A 27,291-nucleotide genomic window follows, 5' to 3' on the forward strand; every position below is an offset into this window, starting at 1 on the left:
CACATGGACGCAAAATTACACCCATAATATATCGTTAAAGAAATTGTAATTTTCTTAAAAAGTGTAAATATTAAATAAAGATATAGTTAAAAAAAGTAATTAAATTTTAAGACATAATAAGGAATATCTAAACAGTTAAGATGAGAAATGCACTTGAACCTATTCTCTCTAATAACGAGATATCTGCTAAACAAGCATTTTGTGATTTGATGTTTTGGCTTCAAAAGTTCTCATATCCTTTGTCTTTAATCATATTTGCTACTCCTTCGATTCTTAATGTAATACCCAATTAAAAAATTAATGTTAATTCTATATATAAGACCTATTTCATATATTTATTAATTTTTTTCAAGTTAACCCTATTGAAATTCTTCTAATAATAATCAAGTATGAGAGTAAAGGAGGAAATTAAAAAAAAAAATCCTTATGATGTTTTAGAAAAAATACATCATATTAACTAATTTAACAAATATATTTAATTTATTCAAATTAGTTAATTAAATCTTACATTAAAGACGGAGTATTAGTTATTTATCCTACTTGCGTCATTTAGTTTCCTATTGAAAATCCGCCAGTGAGGATTCAAAGAGCGTAAAAATTTGAATTAAACCTGATAATACAGTAAAAGTTTCCTTCGTTCTTTCTTCATTATCACGCCTACCCACATTTCTCACTTTCTACCATCCAAAAACCAGAAAACATGAATTTATTTGCAACTATAATTACACCCCACACTTATCTGATACAGAATATGGAGGCAAACTCCAGAATGAACAATGCTCTTGCACCAACCTGCAGAGGCAGAGAGACTTAGCTTTCTTTCTTCTAGGTCCTGTCTTCTGGAGCATCCAAGACAAACTTAACATATAAATCCTTCACAGCAATCACAACCGTAGTTATCAGTGTCCCCATTACAGCATCCTGCAATACCAGTGGATTTTCTCAGTTGATCTCAAAATTCCAATGAATAAGGGGTCATAATCTAGTTGGAACTAGCATCTTCTGAGATTTATCTCCAGAAAGAGCAAAATACTTGATAGAAAATTTCAGTAAATTGAAACATGAAAAGTGACAGTTTACCTCTAGACTTGTATGGAACAAGGTCATTCCTCCAATGATGGTAAGACCAGTAAGATATTCACTATTCCCAGGAACACCTTTCATGACCTCAGAGGCACAATAATCCATCAGAAATATGTGAATTACAGATGAGACAATGGCCATAATGTATCTTCCTTCCAGCAATAGTTGCAGAGCTGCCGGGATTGTCGCGAGCCACGACGGGCATAGAGGAATTAGAGGACTGATGAAGGCGAGTCCAGTTGACATGTACAGAAAATGAATGTTGAGTAGCTTAAATAAGAGCCAAGTGAGACATCCTTGAGAAAATGAAATCTCTACAGTGGCTAGAAGCACTCCTGATATTGCATCTTCAATAGCTTTCACACATCTATCCCTAGTTGAGCTTGAAACTGGAATCATACCAATCACTTGCTCTGTTACCCTAGAATCTGATGTGATGAGAAAATACAGAACGCAGAAAAACACCATTGACCGATACACAAAGTTTAGAACCCCTGCAGCTCCTGAGATTATGGAATTAGCTATAGAAAATAAGAATGTTGAAGCATTTCGAATCATATTGGTACTACCACCAGCAAGTTCTCTTGCTCCCTGAACTAATTCATGGAGAATAATTACAAGATCATAAAAAATGATGTCAATTTCTTTATGAATCTCGCTCCACTCATGGTTTCTGAACAGATTTTGCAAGCGTGAGAGCCTCTCGGTGTATGATGATGAGTGAGCCATGAAAATCAATGAAGGTGCTGAAGAATTATTTACAGTCACAAAATGCCTAATGCTGATCACAAGTTGAGTCATATTGTAATGTATTGCCAAGCCATCTATCTGATCAGACACTGTCTCATATAACTTCGTACTGTACTTGTCTACCAGTCCAGGAACATCATTCTCATCCATCCACTTCTTCATACCAATTGTCTCAGCATAATTGCTCCTCTCTACACGTTGTTTCAGCATAATCATTGCGTCTTTCCCTTCAACTGCAACGCGATAAGAGAAAAACATAACACCAAACAAAGACCCCATAATCATACCAGCAATCAACCCAAATGCCACCACGGTTTTCAATCGTTTCAGTATTGCTCGTGTGAAGAAAGCACTAATCTTACTACGTCTGAAGCTGTTACTTCTGAGTGAGGACAACGTAGACATCATCGAACTTGCTTGTTCAGAGCTAAACACAAAGCCTAATCCCAGAAGCGATAGTGACACAATACATCCAAAGCTCTCATATGTGATTAAGAATATCCCAAAGGACAAAAGCAAGCGAAGTAAATTGGAAAACCCAGAGCGCTTTGGTATTATTGTTGGAGCCTCATCATAAGATTTTGGCTTCCTTAGGAGAAACCTAAAAACTTCTTCGCGAATCTCAACGAGGGTGCCGACAAAAACACAAAATATTGAAGTTGGAACTGCGAGTACAGTCTCAGTGAGTCCTAAGTTCAAGGGTTCTGCCCAAAACGTGACGAGGGTTTGCTGAATTTCTCTCAGAGGAATAGAACAGAGCACAGCCCAAAGAAGAGGATGAAGATATTCTTCCAAAGGCTTACACACAGTGTATAGTATAAAAAGGGTCAAGACAACGCCTGCTTGGGCCATGGTTATGTATACAGCAAGTCGTACCTGGGGATCGCCGGAGAGGGAGAATTTCTGCTCCGGCTGGCCGCCGGTATTTGGCGGGGCGTGGGATGTAGGAGTTGGAGTTAACGGAGTTGGGGATGGGTTTCTGCTCGATTCAGATCGGGACATGTCATCACGTTCAGGTGGCGTGGTGGAATCTGAATGGGAATGAAGAACTGGCCCCATATCTGATACAGAAAGCTCCACTTCCCAAGCCGACAGAAGCACCAACTCAGGAAGATGGAGAACGAAGACGAAGGCGAAGACCAGGGAGATGTCTGAGAGAATATAGAAATGGAGAAACGAAGACGAAGACCTATGAATGGGATCAAATAATATTCACTAAGAAAGCAAGAGTTTATATATTACATTACACCCTTGAAGATCTGAGAAGGAATCAGCTGATTTATTTATATTTATTTTCAACCAGCACGATATGAATCACAATATTATATCAGCTTTATGGGTAAAGAAGCAGTTTTTCAAAACTCGCATGCTCTATGTGAATCATTTCAAAAGTTCCTAAAAGTTCAAATTTTTATTTTTGTTTCTTGGATTTCATAGTAGTGGCTGGTTAGACTGTTAAAGCTGCATCAATTCCGATTCGGTGATGAGACCGTCAAGTGCTCCCAAAGCTTCACGCTGATTGTGAAAGATATTCATCCGAGCATTGGCAGATGTATTTTGTCTGTTGCTGTTTGTTTGTCCTATGATTGCTTTGTTTATTTTTGTAATATTATCTTTTATTCTAAATATAAAAACTAAGTGAGAATTTTATTTTAAATATAATATTTATCTTTCATGTTTATTTATTTATTTTTAAATGATCCTCATATTAAAAAGTTTTTATTATAAATAACTAATTTAATTATTTTTAAAATTTTTAAAATTAATTAATTATTTTTATATTAATTACCGAAGGATCTTTTGTTGGCGGAAAAAGAAAACAACGATTGAGCGAAATGCATTACTCTTTCAGTCTTTAATATAAGATTTATTTAACTAATTTGATTAGATTAAAGAAGTTAGGTAAGTTAGTTAATTATAAGAAAAGTGATACATTTTTCTAAAATACCATAATCATCTTTCTTAATACCCCTCTTCCTCTTTTATTTGATTATAGTTGAGGAGTATCAATAAGGGTAATTAGAGAAAATTAATAAATATGATAAATGAGTCTTATATTTAGTATAAAACTAACTTAAAAATTAGGTCCTATATTAAAAACAAGAGGAATATAATATAATACCATTCGAAATTTGGAATACTAAGAAAAAAAATTAAAATATTGGAGGGCTATGACCCCGGGTCGGTGGGTCCCTCTGTTCCCTCTGCACTTGGAGGGAAAGAATGCCAAAGACTCTACTTTTTTGAAAATGTAGTGAAATATTCCACGGTTATTAATTTTGAATATAATATTTAACTAACTAATTTAATTAGATTAATAAAAATAGATAAATTAGTTAATTATAAAAATATAATTTTTTTAAAATATCATAATTATCTTCTTTAATATTTTCCTTCCATTTCCTATTTAATTATGGTAGAGAGAGTATAAATAGAAATAATTTAAAAAAATTAATAAATATGATAAATATATTTTATATTTAGGATTAAAATCAACCGAATAATTAGGTCCTATATTAAGGATCAAAAGAGTACTTTAATTTCTTTTATATACGAAAAAAGAATTGGGATGCTAAACATGTCCCCGCATTTAACTTGTAAATTTCTTAGGATGACCTATAAATCACGAGTGACGAAGTTGTTAATTCCTTGAGATGATTTGTAATATTACACGACCCCATGTTCTCACCCGTCATTCCTAACTTGTAATTTTTTTACAATGACTTATTAATTATTTGGAAGTAGTCGTAAATTCCTTAATAAAAGAGTTCTAATTTGAGGGGAGTTTTAATTTTATTAATAGTACCACCTCCTACCCTAAATAAAGGAATTCGTTTGGTTTTTATTTTGATCATAAATATAAAATCCTAATCCATTTTGTTTCTCATATTTATTTATTTATTTTCAAGATAGTTCTTATAATAATGATAATTCTAACCAATACATTTAATTAGCAAGGAATTTTAAGAAAGATAACACCTATTTATTATAAATAACTAATTTAATAAATTTTCTTAATCCAATCAAATTAATTAATTAACTCTTATATTAAGGATCGGAATGATACTTCTGAATTGATAGAAATGAGGGGCATTTTTGGCATCATACCCCTCCTTCTGTCTCTCTCTCTCTCAAATAAGGACCCAAGTTTTTCATGGTAGTTTAATTATTTTTAAAAATAACTTTTTTAATTATAATCTCCTCTCACATTAAAAATTTCATCCCTCAATAACTAAAATAGAGGGGATTCAGCTAGAAGCTATATAAATTCACTCTTATCCATGTTTTTTTGCCAGACACAGATTTTTTTATTAGAGATAATAGTATTGGAGACACTATTCTAAATGTTGATGTAATACTTTTAGATCCAACTTATCCAAATCGATATATTACTTCCAATCCTTAATATAAAAACTAATTGACTAATTTTAGTATATTAACAAAATTAGTTAAATTAGTTATTTGTAATGAATAAATATTGTCTTCTCTAAAATACCATTACTAATTAAGTATCATTTGATAAAATATTTAATATATACAACTATTACAAGAATTATCTTTAAAATAATAAATAAATATAAAAAACAAAATGAATTAAAATATTATATTTAGAATTTAATTAAAAGTTAAACTAACTCTTATGTTAAGGACTAAATATAGTATTTTTTTTCCTCTTTATTTCACAATTTGGCAATTGTAATGGTTTTGAATATTCTTTTTTTGACGTGTTAAAATTTGTTAAAATCACTTATTTATTATTTTAAAATTTAGGTTTTTTTGGGTGATCTTTTCATATGTTGATGCAAATTTTTTTCTCTGTGATTAGTTTGTTCTGCAAAATTTTTGCAGATCAAATCCACCACAAAAATAGAGTCAATCAAAACAATACATGTTTTTTATGACCAAAAAAAAAATCAAAACAATACCTAAGGAAAAAAAAATACAACTAAAAATAAATAGTCTCAGAGTCCTACCAAAGTTTACACGCAATTTTTTCTTTCTAATGTTCTAATACTATTATTCAAAATCATCCTTCCAGGCAAGAAATGCATGAATCAATTTACATCTATACTCGCTTTAATAAATTAAATCCTCAAAAATGGATCATGAGAGTAATTAACAGAAAAGGATACAGGGCCCTTACTATTTAACGCAAATATAATAAATAACCTACTGATACAGACAACAATAAGGCTATGAACAAATCCAGATTAGAGGCAAATTCCAAAGTGAAAAATAACTCACTGGCACCAACCTCCAACCCCTTAATATTACTGAACCGTGAATACATTCCATGCTTAGCTCTCTTTCTCCTTCGTTGTCTTCTCCTTTGGTTCCACCAAAACAAACTCCACATATAAATCCTTTAGAGCAATCATCACTGTAGTTATCAGTGGCCCCATTATAGCACCCTGGAACATCATTACACAATGCTTGAATTACTAACTAAGACTTGTTCTATGTTGAAGCAATATGGATCAAAGGACTTTTAACAACTTAGATTCATGTCCCAAGATCACACAGAACAGAGGGAGTATAAAGAACAAATTACTTGATAGAGAGTATCAGAAAATTAAGTCATGGGGGGTAAAAATTTACCTCCACAGCGGACGGGAATAAGGTCATTCCACCAATGATGCTGAGGCCAGTGAGATATGCACTATTCCCAGGAACATCTTCCAGAATTTCTGATGCACCATAGTCCATTAGGACAAGGTGAGTCACAGCCAAGACAACGGCCACTATGTATCTTCCTTCCAGCAATAGTTGGGCGGCTGCTGGAATCGTAGCAAGCCATGATGGAAATATCGGCAGCAGAGGACTGATGAAGGCGAGGACAGTTGACATGTACAGAAAATGTATTTTGTATAGCCTAAATAAGAGCCAAGTGAGACATCCTTGAAAAAATGCAATCTCAGCTGTGGCTAGAAGGACTCCAGAAATAGCTTTGTCCAGAACTTCAACACATCTGACCCTAGCTGAGCTAGAAATTGGAATCATACAAATCACTTGCTCTGTCACTCCACCAGACTCTGATGTGATGAGATAATATAAAACCCAGAAAAAAACCACTGACTGGGATACGAAGTTGAAAAACTCAGCAGCTCCAGAAATTACAGAATTCACAATGGAGAACAGGAATTTTGCACCACTGCCAAGCACAGTTCTACTACTAGCAAAAACACCTTGAAATACTTCCATTCCTTTAACAGCATATCCTTTCGCCTTCACAACTAAATCCTCCCGGGTAATTATGAATTCTCTAAAAATGGTATCCACTTCTGTATAAATATGACTCCACTCCCGGTTTCTAATCCGGCTTTTCAGGCTCATGAGCTTTTCAGTGTATCGTGACGGAGCCATTAAAGCCGTTGAAGGTCCTGAAGAGTTAACAGGCGCATTAATCACAAAATGCTTAATGCCAGTCACAAATTCAGTCATATTGTACTGTACTGCCAAGCCATCTATCTGATCAGACACTGTCTCATATAACTTCGCAGTGTACCTGTCTACCATTCCAGGAACATCATTCTCATCCATCCACTGCTTCACACCGAATTTCTCAGCATAATTGCTCTGCTCTACATGTGATTTCAGCGAAATCACGGCATCTTTCCCTTCAACTCCAATCTTATAAGAGAAGAAAATCACACCAACCAAAAACCCCATAATCATACCAATAATCAACCCAATTGCCACAATAGTTTTCAATCTTTTCAGTATTCCTCGTGTGAAAAAGGCACTAATCTTACTGCGTCCGAAGCTATTACTCCTGAAGGAAGACAATGTGGACATCGTCGAATTGATACTAGTAGAACTAAACACAAATGCCAATCCAACAAGCGACAAAGATCCAAAACTCCCGATTATCTCATAAGCAATTATGAATATCCCAAAGGACAAGAGCAGACGAAGTATAGTGGAAAACCCACTTCGCTTCCTTCTTGGAGTTTCAGATTTAGGTTTTCTGAGAAGAAACCTGAAAAGTGCTTCGCGAATTTCAACAAGGGTTCCGACAAAAACCCCGAATATAGCAACGGGAATGGCGAGTACAGTCTCTGTAAGGCCTAAACTCAAGGGCTCAGACCAAAATGCGACAAGGGTTTTCTGAATCCCTCTCAGAGGAATAGAACATAGCACAGCCCACTGAAGGGGTCGAAGATATTCTTCCAAGAGCTTACACACAGTGTATAGTATAAAAATGGCGAAGGCAAGACCAGCGTGGGCCATGGCTATATAGAGAGCAAGGCGTACCTGGGGGTCACCCGAGAGTGTGGGTTTCTGTTCTGGGTCGCCGGCATGAGGTGGCGCGTCGGATTTCTGCTGCGGCGCGTGGGATGGAGGAGTTGAAGATGGTTTCCTGATGGACGCGGATCGGAACATGTCCTGCCACGCTGGGGTGGTGGAACTGGGGTCTGAGTAAGGAACTAGCTCCATATTCAACCGTAAAAGGTACGAAATCCAATTCCTGAGCTGATTCAATCAACTCAGGAAGATGGATGACGAGAACGAAAAGCCAGGGAGATGTCAGAGAAGACAGAAATGTGCGTCGGGATAGCTTTAGGCTGTAAAGAAGGAATAAGGATGATGATTATGATAAATGATTGGAGCTATCGTACTCGTGGGTCAGCTTCAGCTATGAAATTTTTTTGGAAAGAACGGAGAAATGAGTTAAAAATTGCAGTTTTTGCTTCCTCGCCGTGCCTGATCGATCATTTCTGGGAAAAGTTTGAGCATTTTTTGAAGCGACGAGAAAATTAATTAAAGAAGTCAAAACGACGGCAGTAACGCCGCAGCTCCTGGCGCATATTAAATTTTGAGCCTTATTACGCATAATTCATCTGTCTGTTAATTAACGATTATTTTCCAGTTGACAACTCATCTTTTTAATCATTAGGAACATAAGATAGACTAATCTCACTCTTTTCTCCTACATTTACACAGTACACTAAGATTAAAAAACTTAATTTCTTCATCCGATCAATGTTTGTAACATCAATGTCAACTCCTTTAATATTTTTTGTTGAATACATAGAAAATTTATATATGAAAATTTACAATGTTTATAAATTAATAAGTAATTGATTATGAGATTTATTTCTTAAATTTTATGTTTTAAATAAAACCAAGATCTAATTGGATATTACAATTTGGCTAAATTTCATTTAGTTTCCCCACTTTTGATGATAGAAATATTTTAATTTCGTTGATTATATCATCCTCATATTTAAGATGGAATGTGCACCATTAAGGAAAGTTTTAGCCGTAGATTAAGTGCTTTTGTCAACTTTTTTTTTTCCCCCCCACAAGACAAAGCTTAGAGGCAAGTTTTGAATTCCACAAGTGCCTTCACTTATGGGAAAATTTTAGATATATTTAGTAGTATTGTAGTTTTGTGTTCCCCTAAATGAAACGTTGGCCAAAAGGGACTATTCCCTAATGACTCTCATTATTCATTATTCCTGCTCTGGAAATTGACCATTTTGGGGCTTTAGTTCCAATTCTCTTATCCTTCTTTTGATTGCACCTTTGAAAAAAAAAAACACACATAATTACGATTATATCTTGCTGTACTCTCACATGAGTTAATTTTCATATACATAATACTCCTCAGGGTTTTAAATATAAGATTCTTATAAAGATCATATATTTAGGACTAGAGGAGTATATATATATATATATGCATGCTTTTTCACTTTTTCTTTTGACCTTGTAATTTTTTTTTAAAAAAAAAGAGTCACATCAACATATAACTTCCTAAATTATCTATCAAATAAAATATTTTAAATTACATTATTTTTTTTATTTTATGAGTTTTTTTTTTTTACTTCAGTCGTTTTTATAAAGTGTAAATATTCTCTCTTCACAAGACAAAGCATTCTATCTACTTTATTCTAATATAGTATATATGTATCTTAAAGTCAAAATCAAATATCTCATGCTTTATCAAAGCTCGATGAAATATTAAATTTGTGCTCTGTATGTATGTATGTATGGCTAGCTTCATTCAATCATCACATGCAGTATAATTTAAAATCCAATGACATCTTGTATCTTAAATATTTTTATTATTTTTTGGCGAACTCTATCATAATATTTTATGTTATAAAATTTAAATTTAAATTTAAAACATATTTAAAAAAACACCATATAACAAAGTATTAATCTCCTTGTAAAAATTGACGCAAAAACATTCCCTTTACTATTAAAAGAATTAAAATATGCTTCTTAAGCCCCCTGAATAATAACTCCTTTGTGAGTCCGTACTTTCTTCCACTTTCATCTCTCTTTCCCCTCTGCCTTCTCAGTAAAATACACAACAATACTTAATTACCAACATATGTATGTATGTGTCACAGGTTGGAGGCATCAATTCTGATGCGGAGGCAAAAGTAAGCAAAGAGACGAAAGATGAGAGCCATGGCGAGAAGAACCCAAACTTCTTTCAGACCTCCTTTCAAGTTCACAGTGTCGAAAGAAGGAGAGCTCTGCAGAGTCCTGCACCCTCCAACACTTTCACACTCATACAGTTCATCTCCTGAGTACTGCACTTTTAGCAGAAGCCTGAACCCATAGTACATGAACGACAAATACTTCAACCACCTCATGAACACTGGTATGTGCTGCAACATATCAACAGAGGCAATCAATACAAAAATTCTTCCTTTTCAGTCTCTCTCTCTCTATATATATATACCTGGACATAGTAGCCACCAGTGAGAAGGAATAACATTAGGATCAAAGAAGCAATCATGCCAGCTCTTTGAATGCTCATAATTGCAGCTCCAAATAGTTCTCCTGCTCCCTAGTGACAAAGACATGTAATTATATTATTGATTAAATCTTGAAATGGGTATATTCTGAATATTGATTGGCTTAACTTACTTGACTGGTAATGGCTATCAGAAGCACAGAGAGTAGTGTGAGGGAGAAGGCAGTGACAGTTCTCTTGAAGCCAGCCATTAAGTACACGATAAGCATGAAAAAAGTAGGGTAGAACACATGAGCTATCATATCACACAGAGTGCTGCTTGCGTAGTATACGCTTAATCTGTACATGTCTGCTTTCCTTTCTTTCACCAAATATATCTTTTCAAATGGAAACACATATACTGCTCCAAAGATACACGAAGATGTCCAGAATATACAGATATAGAACATTAACCCCACCTGCAAGAAAGATAGTGATTGCCAAATAAGTTTGGATGGTATGAATGTATGCCACAGAATCTATAAGATATGATAGTGAAACAATGTTTTGGGGGAATCACCTGATCTCTGAGTTGAGCCTCTGTGTGGGTTGAAGATTTCCACCAAAGAAGGCCCAGCAAGACTGCAACTCCAAGTGCTTGAATTAGTCTGACCTTATCAAAGTAGTCTTTGCATCTTGCTTTGAATGTTCTCATTGACACAACCCTGAATTGATCTATCCAACTTAATGTACACTCCTTCTTAGCTTGAATGGCTACTTGTAGATGTTCTGGTGCCTTTACTGCTCCATGGTTCTCTTCTTTCTCCCTCGGCTCCAGTAAACTCTTGTACTTGAGTTGTAGATGCTGATACAATAAACATACAGTTAGCAATAATAGGAGATAATAGAAATCACTTCACTAAAGTTTATGAACTGCTTATATCAGAGATAAAGGAAATTATATTAAAAGACTATTCTTTCTTACTTTTATGACACCTGTTGAAGGGTCATCAGATTCTTGATGTTCCAAAACGTCTTCTGGAATGCTTATGTCATTCACTTGTCCAGTGGCCAAGTCAAGCAAGAACTCTGCAGGATTCATGGGTATGTCTGGGATGAACCCCAAAGATGAGAAATAGTCCATTGAATCTCTAGCCTTCCCATAATAAATTGGATAGCCTTCTGATATCAGAAGAAGTTTGTCAAACATGTGAAAAATCCTGCTGGATGGCTGATGAATTGTTGTGATTATTGTCCTTCCAGCCTGTGGGTAAAACCAGATATAACTGTGAAACATGTGAAAACCTCCATTTCTCCCTCTCTTTCGGATATCAAGATCTTATGAATGACTTTATGAAGTTAGAGAAATATAAAGAGAGAAAAGGTGGGTCGATTCTCTGTAAGTGTAGATTATAGAAATGTGAGACCTACTCGTCTCTTTTTTATCTTTCTCTAACTTCTTACTGAAGTACTTTTAAGAGATCCTCTTCCCTCCCTCTCTGTCAACTTCTTTTGAGGTCACTTAAGAAGAAGAACTATTCTGTGTCAGGTATAGGTACCTTTGCGAGTCCATGAAGAGTGAGAAGGAGTCTGTTTGCTGAAGAGGAATCAAGGCCTGAAGTTGGCTCATCCAGTAGAAGCAGCGAAGGATCCACAAGAATCTCATGCCCTATGCTGGTTCTCTTCCTTTCCCCTCCTGATATGCCTTTGATAAATCCTCCTCCTATTTTTGTGTGCCGACATCTACATATGATTATACAACATACTAATTTAGGTAGACTTCTCCTTTTCTCCGTCAAGGTAAATATCTATAGCTTGAATTTTTTCTCTCTAGAGAGTTAGAAACGACAATGTTAAAAACTGAAGCTGATACTGAAATTTATTGGGCTTGCACACCTTTCAAGGCCCAGATCCTTTAGAGTTGCCTCCACTCTCTCAGATTTTTGTTGTTGGCTCATGTTGGATGGCAACCTTAAGAATGCCGAGAAGACTAATGTTTCTTCCACTGTAAGTTGTGGGAACAGAACATCATCTTGTGTCACAAATCCAATTCTGCAAGCACCAAAAGTAAGAGAAAGTAATTACAACATTAATAGAATATATGTGAATGTTCCCTAAAAAAGGAAAAAAGGAATATATGCATATGAGACTCTGCTTGGAGAAAACTAACGGATGATCTGCAAAATGAGAAAGTGCATGATGGGATAGAGGAGGCTTAACCTTCTCTTAATAGCAGAATTGTATTTAACATCATTGTAAGTAACTTTTCCTTTGACATTGTCAGCTAGTCTTCCGCCGATGACTTTCAACAAGGTTGTCTTGCCACTGCCAGAAGGACCCATGAGAGCAAGGATCTCACCAGGACCTATGCATCCAGTTATACCCTTCAAGATTTTCTTGTATCTGTCTTGGCTTTCACTGACTTGTGTGGCCACCTTTGACACCGTTTTCTTCAGCTTGGACACCGCACGGCTGTTCCTCACCTTGTACTCTACATCCTCAAACTGCATGTTAACTAGGGATCTGTCTGTTACTGACTTCAAGTAACAATGATAGTGAAGCCCTAGGCTGCTAGGTGCAATTGTAAAGTAAATACTACTTCTATCGCTAAAAAATGTGTTATGAGGGCAAGTTTAAAAGGAAACTACTTTTAAAAGACTAGCCTAATATAAGGAAGAACCCCTTAAATTTATAAACTTTACTTTTCTTGCATAGCCTCCCGACGTGGGACTCTACATAACAAAACATTAAAACAAAGACTCGGATATTGTAGAATTCAAACCTCATAAATCAAAAGAATCATGTTAAGAGAGCTTTTGTTTCATAGCTGGAATCCTGACCAAAATTGAATCCAGATTAGTAATAGAATGATTATAGTTTCTAGCTACCTTGAGAAATATGGGGACAGGACGATCCTGGTTAAGAGTGGAATGATCAATCACAATGTCAATCTCAGACAACATGTTGTTGTTGATGTTATTGATAAGGTAATTAGGCTGAGACATCAACTCTATGCTGTGACCAAAGCCATTGCTTGCTGCTGCAATCTGCAGAGAAACCTCCTGAGGATCACTTTCATCATCATCCCTCCTGATTTCCATGACCAGAAATGCTCAATGAGACACAGAAAAGCAATGGGATTTGGTTTGAACTTGAAGCTAAATTTGAGGTGTCAATGTTTTTTCCTTTTTAAGAGATTCACAGATGTTGTGAGTCAACTGCATTGGACCAGAAGAAGAAGCAGCTTGTGTATATAGGGGTGGCAGGCTTCTGTTTGGTGTGCCACATGCTTTTCATGTCATCTTCTTTCGCACTCACAGCATCACACACCCTTTTAACCCCACCTCTATATTATTGCTTTTTGTTTTTAATTAGTTCTACTTAATTTGGTTTTATTTATTAACAAACAATATCACAAAGTCTGATGCACCATTGAGTAGTATTCTACTAAGAATAGTATTTATGTTGTCTCTTCTTGAGAGTTTATGTTGTTATGTGTATTGTTATTGTAAGAACAGATGTAAATTGTCCAACAATAATTTGCACCATCCAAGTTGTTATGCATTTTATTTTTGTAAGTTGTATAAATGTAGACGTAGTTATATAAATATTTGGTTGTTGATAGAGTCTAATAATGCCGTGCAATTTATGTAGCTGATTCTTTTCTAGTGGAATAAAACTTTGTTACTGTATAAATTTGAATATTGGTGGCATGCATATCATTTTTAAAAAAATAGCATTCTTTAGGTTAAAATAAGTAGGATATTTTTTAAAAAACTCTCAACTACAAATTTAGATTTTTTTATAAATTATAAAAAATTATGTTTATTTTTTAAAAAACTATACCTTCGATCTTTTAATTTTATAAGATATAATTTGATCCCTTAATTTTATAAAGTAGGTTGTTAGTCTTTTAACCTAAAAATTATTAGTATTAAATAATGGTTTTTTTTACCATCATTATTATTTTTAAGATTAAACTTAATATATCAATATTTCATAGCGTCTTGTAAATATTTAAAATGTCAATTCTAGCATGTGGTAGAGTTAGAGAATTAAAGACACTTTATAAAATTAAAAGACTAACACTAATGGGGTGTTTGGATATCCCAAAATCACCTAAAAATTATATTTTTATGTAAGTCGAGACAAAACTTCTTTTATATATTTATTTTGTATATCGTAAAATTATTTTAAAAATCATAGTTTGGTTTTTACTCAAATACCCTTCTAAGTGTTTGTTTGGAGTTGTCTATTAATATCATCAATACGTATGAGTAAATCACGACAAGACTTCTTTTATATATTATTTTGTCTACGATAGATCACTATTAAAAATCTACTTTTAAAAGCTTCAATTGTTATTCTGAACAGGCTCTAAAATAAAGTCTTATGTGAAGTTTTTTTCTTTTTTTTTTGCCAAAGAAATCTTATGTGAAGTTAAAGGGCATCTTTGCTGTTTATTTTGAAACTCTACGTAACATCTTTATCGCCGTTGTTTTTTTGTGGGGCAGAACAACCTCCATTGAAATTGAACTAGAACCTACTGGCAAACTTCTTACTACCACCAACCAGTGGGTGGATCTCTCTCCATATATAATCTGCACAACTTATGGTAGACAAACCAAGACAATACTTTTTTCCCATAAAACAATAAAAGATTATAAATTGACAAAAGTTTACAATGAAAAATAAAAAAAGAAAAATATTGCATAGCTGAATTCTCTTGGAAATAAATTATTTGACTGCTTCTAAACTACATTTTCTTCATCACGATTCATGCTCCCTTCCTTCACATTCTCGTAAAGTCTTCATTTGCAAAACACTGCTTTAGCACTTTCTGGTCAATTACACGTGTCATCGAATCGTGGCCTTTCACAATCTTTAAAACCAAGTGATGAGTCTATTTATAAATCATGAGAAATATATGAATTATCTCTTTGCTTTGTAACACATTAAAAATCATAGTAAATTACATTGAATCACTCACTAGTATTTAACACTGCCTCCAGTACTTAATATAAAACCTTGTATGACTTTTATTTTGATCCTAATTATAAGATCCTAATCCACTTTGTTTATCATATTTATGCATTTTTTCCCAAAATAGTTCTTCTAATAATAATAGTTCTCGCTAATACACTTAATTAGTTATGATATTTTAGGAAAGACAATACATATTTATTACAAATAACTAATTCGACTTATTTTTTTAATTTTCTTAAATTAGTCAACTAGCTCTTATAATTAGGACTGGAGGTAGTATCAAATATGAAATATCTAACAATTCATATTATCCAAAAATTATGAACCATTTATTTATTTATTTCTTATAATCCATACAATATCAAAAGAGAAGCTACATAATAATCAAAGATTAAGTTGGGATTTTTTTTTTGGGTGAGATAATGAATTTAAATATGGTTATGTGAATTACTGGGGGAAAAAACCAAAAGCAAAGATCCCCTGAGATTTCCTTTTTCTTTTTCTCTTTTATTTTTCTGTTGATCATCATGAGCTCGTAAAATCCCTCCCTGAAGAATGTCCTCGCTCCTTGTATTATAAGCAACTTCACCGATCATTATCTTCACCTTTCTCATATATATAAATCCAAATCATTTTTCTTCTTCCCTTAACTCGGTGAATGCAATCGTTGCAAAATCGTTTTCCTCGTTCCAGAAAAAGGGGTCCACCTGCATTTTCCATTAAATATGTGATCTCCCGGTAGATTCATTCGAAATTTTGGCTGGTATGGGGTGGTTCGATTCGTTGTTCGGAGCTGAAGCACGCAAAGTCATCAAAAGAAAGGATAGCGATGCAGGCGAAGCCGGTTCGTTTCTCTCAAATGATTAAGAGTTAATGCTTCGGTTTCGTTATTTCTATCAAGTTCTTTCGTTCTTGATTCAGTTTGTTTTTCTTGTTGGTTCACTGTGTTATTGACTTTTTGGGATTTGCATGTTCGAAATATGAAGCGCTCACTGCTCTGTTTTCATGACAATACAAGTGCTCTGTTTTTACTGATTGATTTTTTTTTTTTTCCTGGGTGCAATCGCAACCTTAAGAGATGATCTATCTGCGATAAGTCGTAATTTTATCGCACGTGACCATGGATCAAAAACACTTTCTCATAAAATGTAGAATCGAGACCAATGATGGCAAGGAAAAACTCAGATTCCTTTGAGTAGAATGAATGACTAAAAGCATGTGATTTTTTTTTTTAAAAAAAAAATCCATGTTCAAAACTACCAATTAGATCGGACAGTGCTCAAATCTAACCCAATAAAATAACAACAAATACCAGATGGTTGTTCTAAAGGATTGAAACTGATGAGGATTGTACGTGCTAATGTCTGAAAATTTAGCTGAGGTTCAACATCTAATTGGATGTATTGTTATGTCATATTCGATTGTTTTCTCCGTTGAGAATTGCAGTGATGGGTTGAGTGTGTGTTATTGTTGATGAAAATGATTGAAATGAATAGGTAGGGCATTGGAAGAGCTGAGATCATCTCTTTACAATGAGCTTCGAACATCAGAAGGAGCCAAGCGCCAACAACAACGATATTGTGGACCAGCGGTCGCATTGTCGTTCAACTTCATGGTTTCTGTCAGCATCATATTGGCCAATAAATTGGTTCGCATTCTTCACCTTCCCCTTCTTTTCTTCTTCCATTAAATTGTTGCATGTTGGCTCGGTGTTGAGTTAAGACACCTCTGGACTCGAGTTATACGTGTGAGCTTAAGAATTGTGTTTGAACTAAAAGGTAGAACTTAATCTACGGGAGTTCTAAACTGAAGCTTTTGACACTTGACAGGTGATGGGGAGAGTAGGATTCGACTTCCCGATATTTCTGACACTTGTTCACTACGTCACTGCATGGCTTCTACTGGCATTCTTCAAGGCAATCTCAGTGCTTCCTGTCTCCCCTCCGTCCAAAACCACTCCTTACTCTTCTATATTCACTCTGGGTGCTATCATGGCTTTTGCATCTGGCCTTGCCAACACCAGCCTCAAGTATAACAGGTTCGTCCTTCTCATCTTTCTTTATCACCTTTATAAACAGCTTACTTTCCTTGTCACTAACAACTATCTTGGTCTTGCAGTGTTGGTTTCTACCAAATGGCTAAGATTGCAGTCACCCCTACAATTGTTCTTGCAGAATTCTTGCTTTTCAGAAAAACTATTTCCTTGCAGAAGGTCAAGAATTCAACTTCCTTTCCTCATCAGTCATCACTTGATTGGAAAAACAAAGAGGGAAAAAAAAAAAAAACAATCGCCTTGGAATTGCACCTAATTGTTTTTTTTTTCTTTTCTTCTTTTGGAGCATTTCTAATGGATGACTGTGATTGAAATGATGCAGGCTTTGGCTCTGGTTGTGGTGTCAGTAGGTGTAGCAATTGCAACTGTGTCAGATTTAGAGTTTAATTTATTCGGCGCTCTAATTGCTATCGCATGGATAATTCCAAGTGCTATAAATAAGATTCTATGGTCTGCTTTACAGCAGCAAGGCAACTGGACGGCTCTTGCGTATGTATTAGCAATCAAAACATCCATAACCATGAATATATATATATAATCATATTAATATATTTATATATATTAATATGATTATATATATATATATATAGACACACACACACACAGTCATTACCTAAGAATTTCTATGAAGCTATGAACAACTGGGTTGACAAACTTTCTCATTGAAGGTTGATGTGGAAGACAACCCCCGTCACAGTTTTCTTTCTGGTACCTTTGATGCCCTGGTTGGATCCACCAGGAGTGTTATCCTTCAACTGGGATGTTCACAACAGCACTGCCATTATGATATCTGCACTACTTGGGTTTCTCCTACAATGGTCAGGGGCCTTGGCTCTCGGGTGAGTCTTCCTTTCTCTTCCAGTCAAAGATAACATTGACACAACACAGTAAAACATGAAATATTTCTGGGTTATTCAGAGGGTTCAACAAGTGCAGGACACAAGAGCTTCATATCTCCCGACTATTATGTTGCATTATTGTGGTTCTCTCTCATTTTAGCTGAAGAAAGAATTTTTGTTGGCTGACACCATGGTATGGAATCTATGCAGGGCTACTTCCGCTACTTCGCATGTTGTTTTAGGACAGTTCAAGACCTGTGTCATTCTGCTGGGAGGCTATCTTATACTGGATTCAGACCCTGGGATTGTGAGTCTAGGTGGTGCTGTCATTGCTCTATCAGGAATGTCAGTTTACACATCATTGAACTTGAAACAAAAATCTCAGGAAAAGCAGCTTCCAAAGACCAACTCGAATCCCTCAAAACCAAAAGAAAGCACTGATAATAGCACACAATTGGATGTGAAGATCACCTCCACGGTCGTCTAAGTCTAGTCGCTAGTCAGAGCTAGAAGCACCAAATGTTTAGACACCTTCCTCACATAACCCCTATGCTAGGAAGTTATTATACCCAATTCCGGTTTGCAAGAAGTATTTTTGTATGGGCAGACTAATCACAGTAATTCAATCACATGGGGGGAAAACATGATTTATAGTGGGTTTTGTCTATAGGCTCAACATACCCATGTGACTATTGATGATTGACTGAACAATTTAACCCACTCGAATCACTCGGCTTTTTTTTTTTTTTTTGCTCCCGAATCCTTCGTTTCATACATTCTCCTCAAAGGCTTATTTTGAAAGAGGGCAGGCTTGAAGAAATGGTTGGACATGCAATTTTAGAGAATATTAAAAAGATTAGTTTGTAAAATTAAGGCATTAAAATAAAACACTATGATAAGTTAAAAGATTAAAAATATACTTTAATCTATTAATTATAATCATAACTGAGTTAACTCAATCCAGGAAAAACTGAAGTTAATGAAATTCCTTGTGGCAATGTTAAAAGACAGACGCAAGGTCCAAAAACGTCCATGCAAATATAAACCTGCCACTCAAATACAGACAGAATGGTGCATCAACATAACCTCAAAAGGCGGGGAAACCATGATAAATATAACATAAGGCTCTTCTTTTGCCCCTCTTTTCCTGATAAATATGAAGCCTTACTTAATAGTTGTCTCCCAGGCATGACGAAGGATCAGGGAAGGCAGCTGATAAAGTTTAGAACTCCCACCAAGGCAAGAGAAATAACATCAAATATATAATCATTGTTTTAATCCAAGAGAAACAGGGAGGCCGACAGTGTTACTTCAGAAAACTACATATCACAACTTCCATGTACTAAACTGAGCTGTATAATTCACTGTCCTTCCGTCAAAATGTAATATACAGGTGAGATACTAGAAAGGAAAATTTGGTAAATCTCACCTACTCTATTTTAACTCTTGGCTTCCTATAACATCACTTGGCAGGAAGTACATACATATAGCAACAGTCAAATGTTTTCTAAGGGCCAAAAGAATAGGTAAGGAATAACTCGACCCAATCAATTTTTTCTGAAAAACAAAAGGAAACCTGCAACTAGCACCCCTCAAAATCGTTAGTGTTGTTTATTCCAACTGAAGATATTACTGAATATTGTCCCTCTTCTGGCCGCATTTCTTATTTACACTCAGATCAGGCCTGTTCTTCATACTACCTGGAGATGGTCACATTAAACGTGCTATTGAACATATGGTACCCGGAGATGTTTCCAGCCTAGAAATTAGAACTCCAATTCATCTGCGCATGTTGAGGCTGCTGATAAGCAACAGAAGGGGCTCCTGCAGTTTCAACTGATCCAGTGACAGACTGAGACTGTTGCAGAAGGGTTGAAGGTGAAGGTACTGTCTGCCCTGGCTGATAGATACCTGCAAATGCATGAGCCGCCTGAGTTGGGGGGTACATAAGATGTGCCTGGTGGTTAAAATTATACAGAGAATTAAGTTGCAAGTTGGATATTTCTTGGCCAGGAGCAGGTATCCACACAGCTGAACCTTCACTCTGCAAAAGAGAGAAAAAGGAATAATAACTAGAAAAACAAACAAATTGATGATAGAATGAAATAGGCACTGTTGTAAATATATGATAGAAAAAGCATGGTCTCCTATTGTATCAAGAAACTGTCAAGGGTGAAACAGAAAAATGTGGGGGAATGAGGACCAACCAGCTGTCCAGTTGTTAAGACGTGATTTTCCTTTAACTGAGACATAGCAAGGTCTTCATTTCCAGTCAAGTTGGCTGAATTCACTGTCTGATTAGGTGAATATCCAACAGGCGAAGAGATAAATGATCCAGGAGAAATTCCAATATGGGTTGTATTTCCAGTATTTGCTCCAGCCTTCAACTGTTGGAGAGGAAATTTGATACCAGCGGCTGCAGCAGGTACGTAGATGTTGCCAGTTGATGGTTGTTGAGGGAAGCCATTGTGGTTTAAATATTGGTGTATTGGGGACACATAAATTGGGGGGTAATAAGGGCCATACGGGAAAAAGTTGGGAGGGTATGGTGGCCTGAAGAAAGAAACAGATGCAGGGGCTGCAGGCAAAGAGCTCTGCAAAGGTGGCGTTGGGCTAGGGCTTGGGCTTGGGCTAGAGACAGAATGCGAATTTGCACTCTACATTTTAAAGAGAATCAAAGAAACATTAGTAATGAATAACTGAAAGCAAATATAAAAAAAAAAAGAGAGTAAGTAGCAGCCAGCTTTACAATACAAAAAGAATTAGTTCGAAAGAAACAGTTTTTAAATAAATAAAAGATAAAAGATGGAGAGACTAATATGGAGAGACTAACAACATAGTTTGAAGGGCGAGTTGTTTCTTGTGCCTGAGGCTCAGCTCCCTTGAATTGAACTTGCTGAGTCCCTAACATGGTGGACATGAAATTCAAACCATAGCCCTGACCATTCATAATAGTTGGTATTGGTGTAGCCACTGGAGCCAACAATGCCTCCTGCTTCAGCTGACCAGCCTTCGGTTCAGTACCAGAGACAGCATTAACTTCTGAAACTGATGGCTTTTCAATAAGATCAGATGGAGAACGTGAATGATCAGAATGATCGCCAGGAGCAGTTGATGATGGACTTTGATTACTGCACCCAAACATGAAGTACCATCAAAATAGAGATAATGGTAGCACACCATGGCACAATGACACCTAGAATCAAGGGGGGAAACAATAATGCAGACTCTCGGCTACCAAAGATCTTGAACAAGGTCTGAGACGTTCTAAGAGAGAAATTTCCCACTTTCCAGCACCAGTAACGGGAAAGATAAGACAAGTCTCAACCCCAGCTCACATGCAGTCCCTGCCAGCTGAGGCACAGTCCACAAAAGGGAGAAGGGAACAGAGACAAAGAGAGACACAGACAGAGAGAGACAGGGAGACAGAAAAATCTGAAAAATTGACATGCACACCAAACAGCATACATTAACCACAAACCTAGAAGTAGCAGTTTTGTCACTCCCTTGAGAAGGATGAAGAGCAGATGAAGTATTATTGTCACCACCAGTTGTGCTAAACATCTCCTTCTTATCGAAATCAGAATCAAAGCTTCCAAATATCAGACCACTTTTTAAAGCCTCAGGAACTTGGAAATGATTCGGAAAAGTAACAATAACATGTTGCCTCAACTCATCTGACGATTGCATACAAACTTCAGAAGTTGAAACCTCTGAGATATTGATCGTTTCAGACACAGAACAAAAAGAATTACAGAGAGATTAAATCGAAGAAGTATTGATAATTGACAATAATTGATAACAAAACAGAAAGATTTAGATTATTACACTTTATAATGGTAAGGAGATATGCAATAAAAGAAATAAAATTTCTACTAATAAAATTTTGGGGAGTATTTACAGAAGAATCTAGACACAACGGCCTGGCTTTATTAAAATTACATTCAGATTGCAGGCTTAGTCCTGATGGTTCTCCCTAGACAAATTTTTATAATTTCCGATGCACTTTCAATGATTCTTCTCATTGACTAATCTCCTTCAAATTGTGTAGGCTTCTTTTTCGCTCTCCTAACATATTGTCCTTCTCTCTATACTATGATGACCTAAAATAATACCTGCTCGAAAAAGTAACACACCAGAAAATTCTATAAAGATTTAAAGCAATATTAGAAGTACAAAATGGAAAACAAAAGATATAAAGCAAACATGCCGCTCATAAGAATTAGCTAGCAGAATGATAGCCATACCTGGATGTGCCTGGCTACCGCAACTGGAAGATCTCATTGAACCATTATAAGAGGGGGAGGAGGACTGTGCAGCCTCAGATAACTGGTTCTCCTCAGCTTCATTTGACTTGTTTGGGGTTTTTGTATTGTTTGTCAAATTCAAAGATCCAGATCTTTCACTCTCAGATGCTGGTAATTCACCAAATACATGAGGAACAACTTCATTTCCATTAAGATGATTCAATCCATTAGCTAACGATTGGCCCCCAACTTTCCCATCATTTGCACTGTGAATAACAGGGTTCTTCGAGATAGATGGTGCCAGAACAGAATCTGAAGAAGAATGAACACTGGGCACAGATGAAGCAGAAATTGGAAGTTGATTGGAACTTGAGTTGGGCTTTCCTTGGTCAGTTCTGGTAACTGACTTAAAAGTCTGAACAGGGGGAGATACTGCATCGACCACAGCATGAGGTTGGGTATTTTCACGTTTGGCAGTGACATCAAGAGCTGGACTTCCATTCACGCTCCCCATGAGCAATTGGCCTGCTAAACCTTGACTAGCACTCCCATTGCATTGATTTGCAGGACTAGGTGCAACAGCTGAAACCCTAAAGTGCAAATGCATGTTAAACATTTATCAGTTACAGGATTAATTGAAAGAAAGGGGGAACTAAAAAAAGACAATTAATAATATGCAATGATAATTTGTTTTGAAAAGCTCCAAGATTTTTATTTTAGCATCCGCATCTATTAAAAAAATCAGAATATAAACATTAAATTAAATCTGGACTGGCCAAATTTGGAGTGTCACACATCAGTTTCCAGGGCTGGAAACCCTTAGAACTAGCAGGCAACAGCATTGTTTTAATCAATTCTGTAAAAGACACTGAGATCTATGTCAATAGGATGTAATGACCCATTCTAGGCAAGAAGCAATGCGTGATCCTCAAGAAGTACCCGGAAAAAAAAAAGAAAAAAGAAGCTAAAATAGAAAACAAATTAGGAATAGAAATATCACTATCCAAACAAAGGATGAAATCTCAAATAGCTAGTCGACAAGTTTAAAAAAGACAATTAAAAAAACAAATTCTAGATCGGAAAGGGAAAACACATATGCAGAGTTACTGGGTGTTTTTTATCATTTCCTCCAAAAAAGAAAAACATGTCGAGTGAAATTTTTTCACAGGTCAGCACCACAAAGTAAGTTTTTCAAAACATTATCTCCATATATTATGTTTTTACAGGGGAGTTGATAACAAAAACAGAACAATACCTGCATCTGGTCCAAACTGAAATAGCAACAACATCATAAACTAATTTAAGTAACATCAATTTCTTCTTCTCATACTGGATTCAAAACTAGCTACCTTGTGATATGTGATGCCCCATTGCTTTTTGTTTTTTGTGAAGCAGGCTGAGTGGAGGGTGCATGGCCTCTCTCTGCAACGTGATTGACTCCAATTTCCTTACGGTTAACAGCATTCCTCCCACCACTACCATCTAAAAAGAAATATTAGTGAGGCAACGAGTTGTTAAAAATAATATAAAGCTTGCTGATGCCTAAGGAAGGTCTCTGCACTCATGCGCTCTTTATAGCCTTAGAACCGCAGGGACATTAACATTTTTTTTTTTTTGAGGGGCGGGGGGAGGAGCTACTCCGAATTCTCATCCAGTTGGACCCAAAAATGTGCTTAATATTGATGAAAGCCCATGCAGCAGTGGGCAAACGCATGAAATGGATGACATCATCAATATATATATGGTTTGATCAGAGTAAGTAATGATCTTTTTTTTTGGGGGGGGGGTGATCACCTAAGTGCAAAGTGTATAGGAAAAGCTAAATTGGATGACAATTATGGTTTCGCATTGCCCTTGTACGGAAATAACTCTAATGCTCTATCTAAACGAGTCAAGGTAAGAAAAAGAAAATAGAACTCAAATTAAACCTCCGCAAAAAAGGGATGAATAAAATACCAGTAAAATTAGAGGAATAGCCCCCAGAAGCACCCCTTCCTCCTCTCCCTTGGCCACCTTGCTTTGGCTTAGAATCCACAGAAGCCCAACTGCTCAAGCTCTGCAATGGTTGGTAGAAATTTGCATTGACCAGTTTGTGTAAATAAGGACTAAATGAACCCAACTGGAAGATACAACCACATTCAACTATACATAGACAATTACCCGAAAACAATAAACTAAAGGCACAACAAATTAGTATACCTACAGCCAGTCATCACAAAATTATGAGTCCGGATGTTTAATTCTCAGAAAGTACCACTGCAGGATTACATGCTGCCATATGTTACAAACAAACAGCAATCTGACAACAGGCTGCAACCAGATATATCAGGACATTCTGACCAAGTGAGACTTGCTATATAGTTTACACGTGGAGTCTACCAGTCATTCTGTTTGTAAACCCCCGCAACTTCATCTCATTATAGACCACTTTTGAAATGTTTTTTACAGACAACAAATCAAGATTCATTCACTTCTACTCATCAACATTAAACACCAGACGTATAATAAACATTCTGAACTATACATATTCATATATGAACTCAATCTGCTCCTACAAGCCTCAGTTCAACTTTTGTTAGCAAATAAATAAAAATAGATTGCAAGAAATGCGGGAAAAAATTGCAGAACCTAGTAATAGAAGGAAGAAATCATACCTCCTTCTTCCGGTCTCGTCTCCTTCTAACCTCATGAAAAGTATCTGCAAACCGAAAAAAATTATTAATGAACAAATCTGTTGTTCCCAAGAACAACATAAAAAATAATGGACTTCTAGAAAAGATAAAAGCATTTTTTTAACAGATATAAACTAGCATAAAATATGGGTCGCGATTAGTGATACATGCAGCATGAGAAATTTATATCCATTCCTACAAACACAATAAACGGGCACGAATAATAGATTAATTTAAGCCACTAAACCAAGCACATTATGCAGACTGAATGTGACCGAATGAACATAACAAGAAAGAGAAAATGAACTAGATGAGGCACGTATGCTAACTCCAAGGCCCTTTAAAGCAAATGAATCAATCACTCATCACAGCACTGCATAACTGGCGTGCAAAAACTTTCCCTTGTCCAGACAAGGGACGAATGTAGAGAGCAGAACCGTGGCACTGTCGTACTGATATACATTTTCCATATTTTCAATTTTTCCAAGCACTACTTAGACTCCATAAAAAGCCAGACAGGTCTCTCAGTTTGATAATCAGACGGCAGCACTCATGTAAAACAATGATCTTGAGCTAAGATAGATGAATGATAACATAAACTCAGCCGTCGCGATCACCTGCTTAGCTAACTGCAACTAATTTTTGCGAGTTGCAATCATTTCTTCAATTTCTTCATAAAATAAAAAACGACTAAATTTTAGATTAAAAACCCACTTGATCGCAGGCACAAACAAAAACCCTTAGATGATGTTGATGCGAAAAGTGAATGATTAATATGAAAACGAAGAGAGGTTTGAACCTAAATACAAAAGCTTCTGGGCTGTCTCGTCGGGATCCATGGAGCATTCCGTAAGGACGGCGTATATGTCATCGTCACTGTGCTGCTTGCCGGTGATCTCCCTAATGTTCCGGATAATTTTATGACAATGGCTGGGGATCGGAACCCTAGCAGACCCGCCGCCGCCGCTCATAGTTTTGATGTCGCTGTGTAAGGGAGGGAAGGAGAGTGTGACATAAAAAGGGAAGGGACAGTAGCAGTAGAGAAGAAAGGTTTGTAATGACAATGACGATGGGATGTATTTAAGGGCAAAAAATTTGCAAAACCAATCAATTGTGATTTTTTATGTTTTTATTTTTTTTTCCGACAATACGTAATTAAATCAATTACGATCAATTATAATTATAATTAATAATTAATTGAAATCTGATAAGCCGGAAATTTTTTTTTTACCTGAGCCGGAATATTAATTATGAACATAATTATGGCTATGAATTATTTGTTATAAATTTTATAGCACACATAAACAAATTAATTGTTGGTCAGATAGATAATTGATTTGAATATAATCAGCTGTAATTTAATAATGGGTGGCAAAAAAATTACATTAATAATGACCATAGTTTCTAGTGTCATTATTAAAATAATTAAATATTGAGTTCCATGAAATGCAATATCGTTTATTGTGATTTTTTTTTTTGCCAGTTTATTGGGAATTTGATAACATATGTTGAAATCTATTAATATTAAATTAATGATTTTTTTTTTTGCAGGTATGGAACTTGAAAGTTTTTTACCAGTAATATGTAACATTAAAATAAATTAATAGAGATTGACTGATTTGATTAAAAAAATTAACTAATATTATATTGTCATCAATATTCAATAACTTATAAATCATAAAAACAAGTTGTATTATTTATGAAGAGCAGTAAATAATGTGACTGATTTCTCGAATTACGGCTTTCATTTCTTCTACGGATCAAAGGGGTCAAGTATGTTTAATTAAATTCAACATCCAATTTCCCAACAACATAAATAAAAACATAAACCATGTCTCGGGGTTTTGAGGTGACGTTGCCGATTTGTCAGTACTAGACATAAGCACCGTTATGTAGCCCTTTTTTGTAGGTTAAATTTTGCTGATCATTAGGCACCTATTTTTCTTCAATTTTTCTTTGTATTACCTCC

General features: G+C 35.6%; 5 protein-coding genes across 5 annotated transcripts; 1 reads left to right on the forward strand and 4 right to left on the reverse strand.

Annotated features, from left to right (window-relative positions):
• Positions 1-807: 807 nt before the first annotated feature.
• Positions 808-2,973, reverse strand: LOC114728749 (uncharacterized). Its single transcript, XM_028915693.1, has 2 exons — positions 1,081-2,973; positions 808-921 (listed from the first exon to the last, which is right to left on the reverse strand). Exons 1-2 carry the CDS (start codon positions 2,890-2,892, stop codon positions 826-828), a joined length of 1,908 nt encoding a protein of 635 aa, XP_028771526.1. The 5' UTR covers positions 2,893-2,973; the 3' UTR covers positions 808-825.
• A 2,858-nt stretch (positions 2,974-5,831) lies between these two features.
• Positions 5,832-8,547, reverse strand: LOC114728748 (uncharacterized). Its single transcript, XM_028915692.1, has 2 exons — positions 6,433-8,547; positions 5,832-6,245 (listed from the first exon to the last, which is right to left on the reverse strand). The coding sequence occupies exons 1-2, from the start codon at positions 8,269-8,271 to the stop codon at positions 6,132-6,134; spliced, it is 1,953 nt and encodes a 650-aa protein (XP_028771525.1). The 5' UTR covers positions 8,272-8,547; the 3' UTR covers positions 5,832-6,131.
• Positions 8,548-10,178: 1,631 nt separating this feature from the next.
• On the reverse strand, positions 10,179-13,626 carry LOC114728766 (ABC transporter G family member 26). The gene is made up of 9 exons (XM_028915713.1): positions 13,414-13,626; positions 12,746-13,029; positions 12,422-12,577; positions 12,085-12,268; positions 11,511-11,789; positions 11,106-11,390; positions 10,720-11,004; positions 10,532-10,639; positions 10,179-10,457 (listed from the first exon to the last, which is right to left on the reverse strand). The coding sequence occupies exons 1-9, from the start codon at positions 13,624-13,626 to the stop codon at positions 10,188-10,190; spliced, it is 2,064 nt and encodes a 687-aa protein (XP_028771546.1). The 3' UTR covers positions 10,179-10,187.
• Positions 13,627-16,180: 2,554 nt separating this feature from the next.
• On the forward strand, positions 16,181-19,126 carry LOC114728756 (nucleotide-sugar uncharacterized transporter 2). Its single transcript, XM_028915701.1, has 7 exons — positions 16,181-16,355; positions 17,008-17,159; positions 17,341-17,549; positions 17,630-17,723; positions 17,887-18,053; positions 18,233-18,403; positions 18,614-19,126. The coding sequence occupies exons 1-7, from the start codon at positions 16,277-16,279 to the stop codon at positions 18,888-18,890; spliced, it is 1,149 nt and encodes a 382-aa protein (XP_028771534.1). The 5' UTR covers positions 16,181-16,276; the 3' UTR covers positions 18,891-19,126.
• A 498-nt stretch (positions 19,127-19,624) lies between these two features.
• On the reverse strand, positions 19,625-26,368 carry LOC114728755 (GBF-interacting protein 1-like; the record flags this gene model as incomplete). The annotated part of the gene is made up of 9 exons (XM_028915699.1): positions 19,625-20,447; positions 20,611-21,060; positions 21,237-21,534; positions 21,885-22,116; positions 22,651-23,240; positions 24,000-24,132; positions 24,607-24,706; positions 25,305-25,348; positions 26,122-26,368. Coding segments are annotated over 9 exons (2,379 nt in total), but the record flags the coding sequence as incomplete, so codon positions are not given.
• Between the last annotated feature and the right edge of the window lie 923 nt (positions 26,369-27,291).

This window comes from Neltuma alba, unplaced genomic scaffold (assembly GCF_004799145.2).
Source record: "Neltuma alba isolate B1F8T4 unplaced genomic scaffold, ASM479914v2 tig00012567_pilon, whole genome shotgun sequence".
NCBI classification, from domain to species: domain Eukaryota; kingdom Viridiplantae; phylum Streptophyta; class Magnoliopsida; order Fabales; family Fabaceae; genus Neltuma; species Neltuma alba.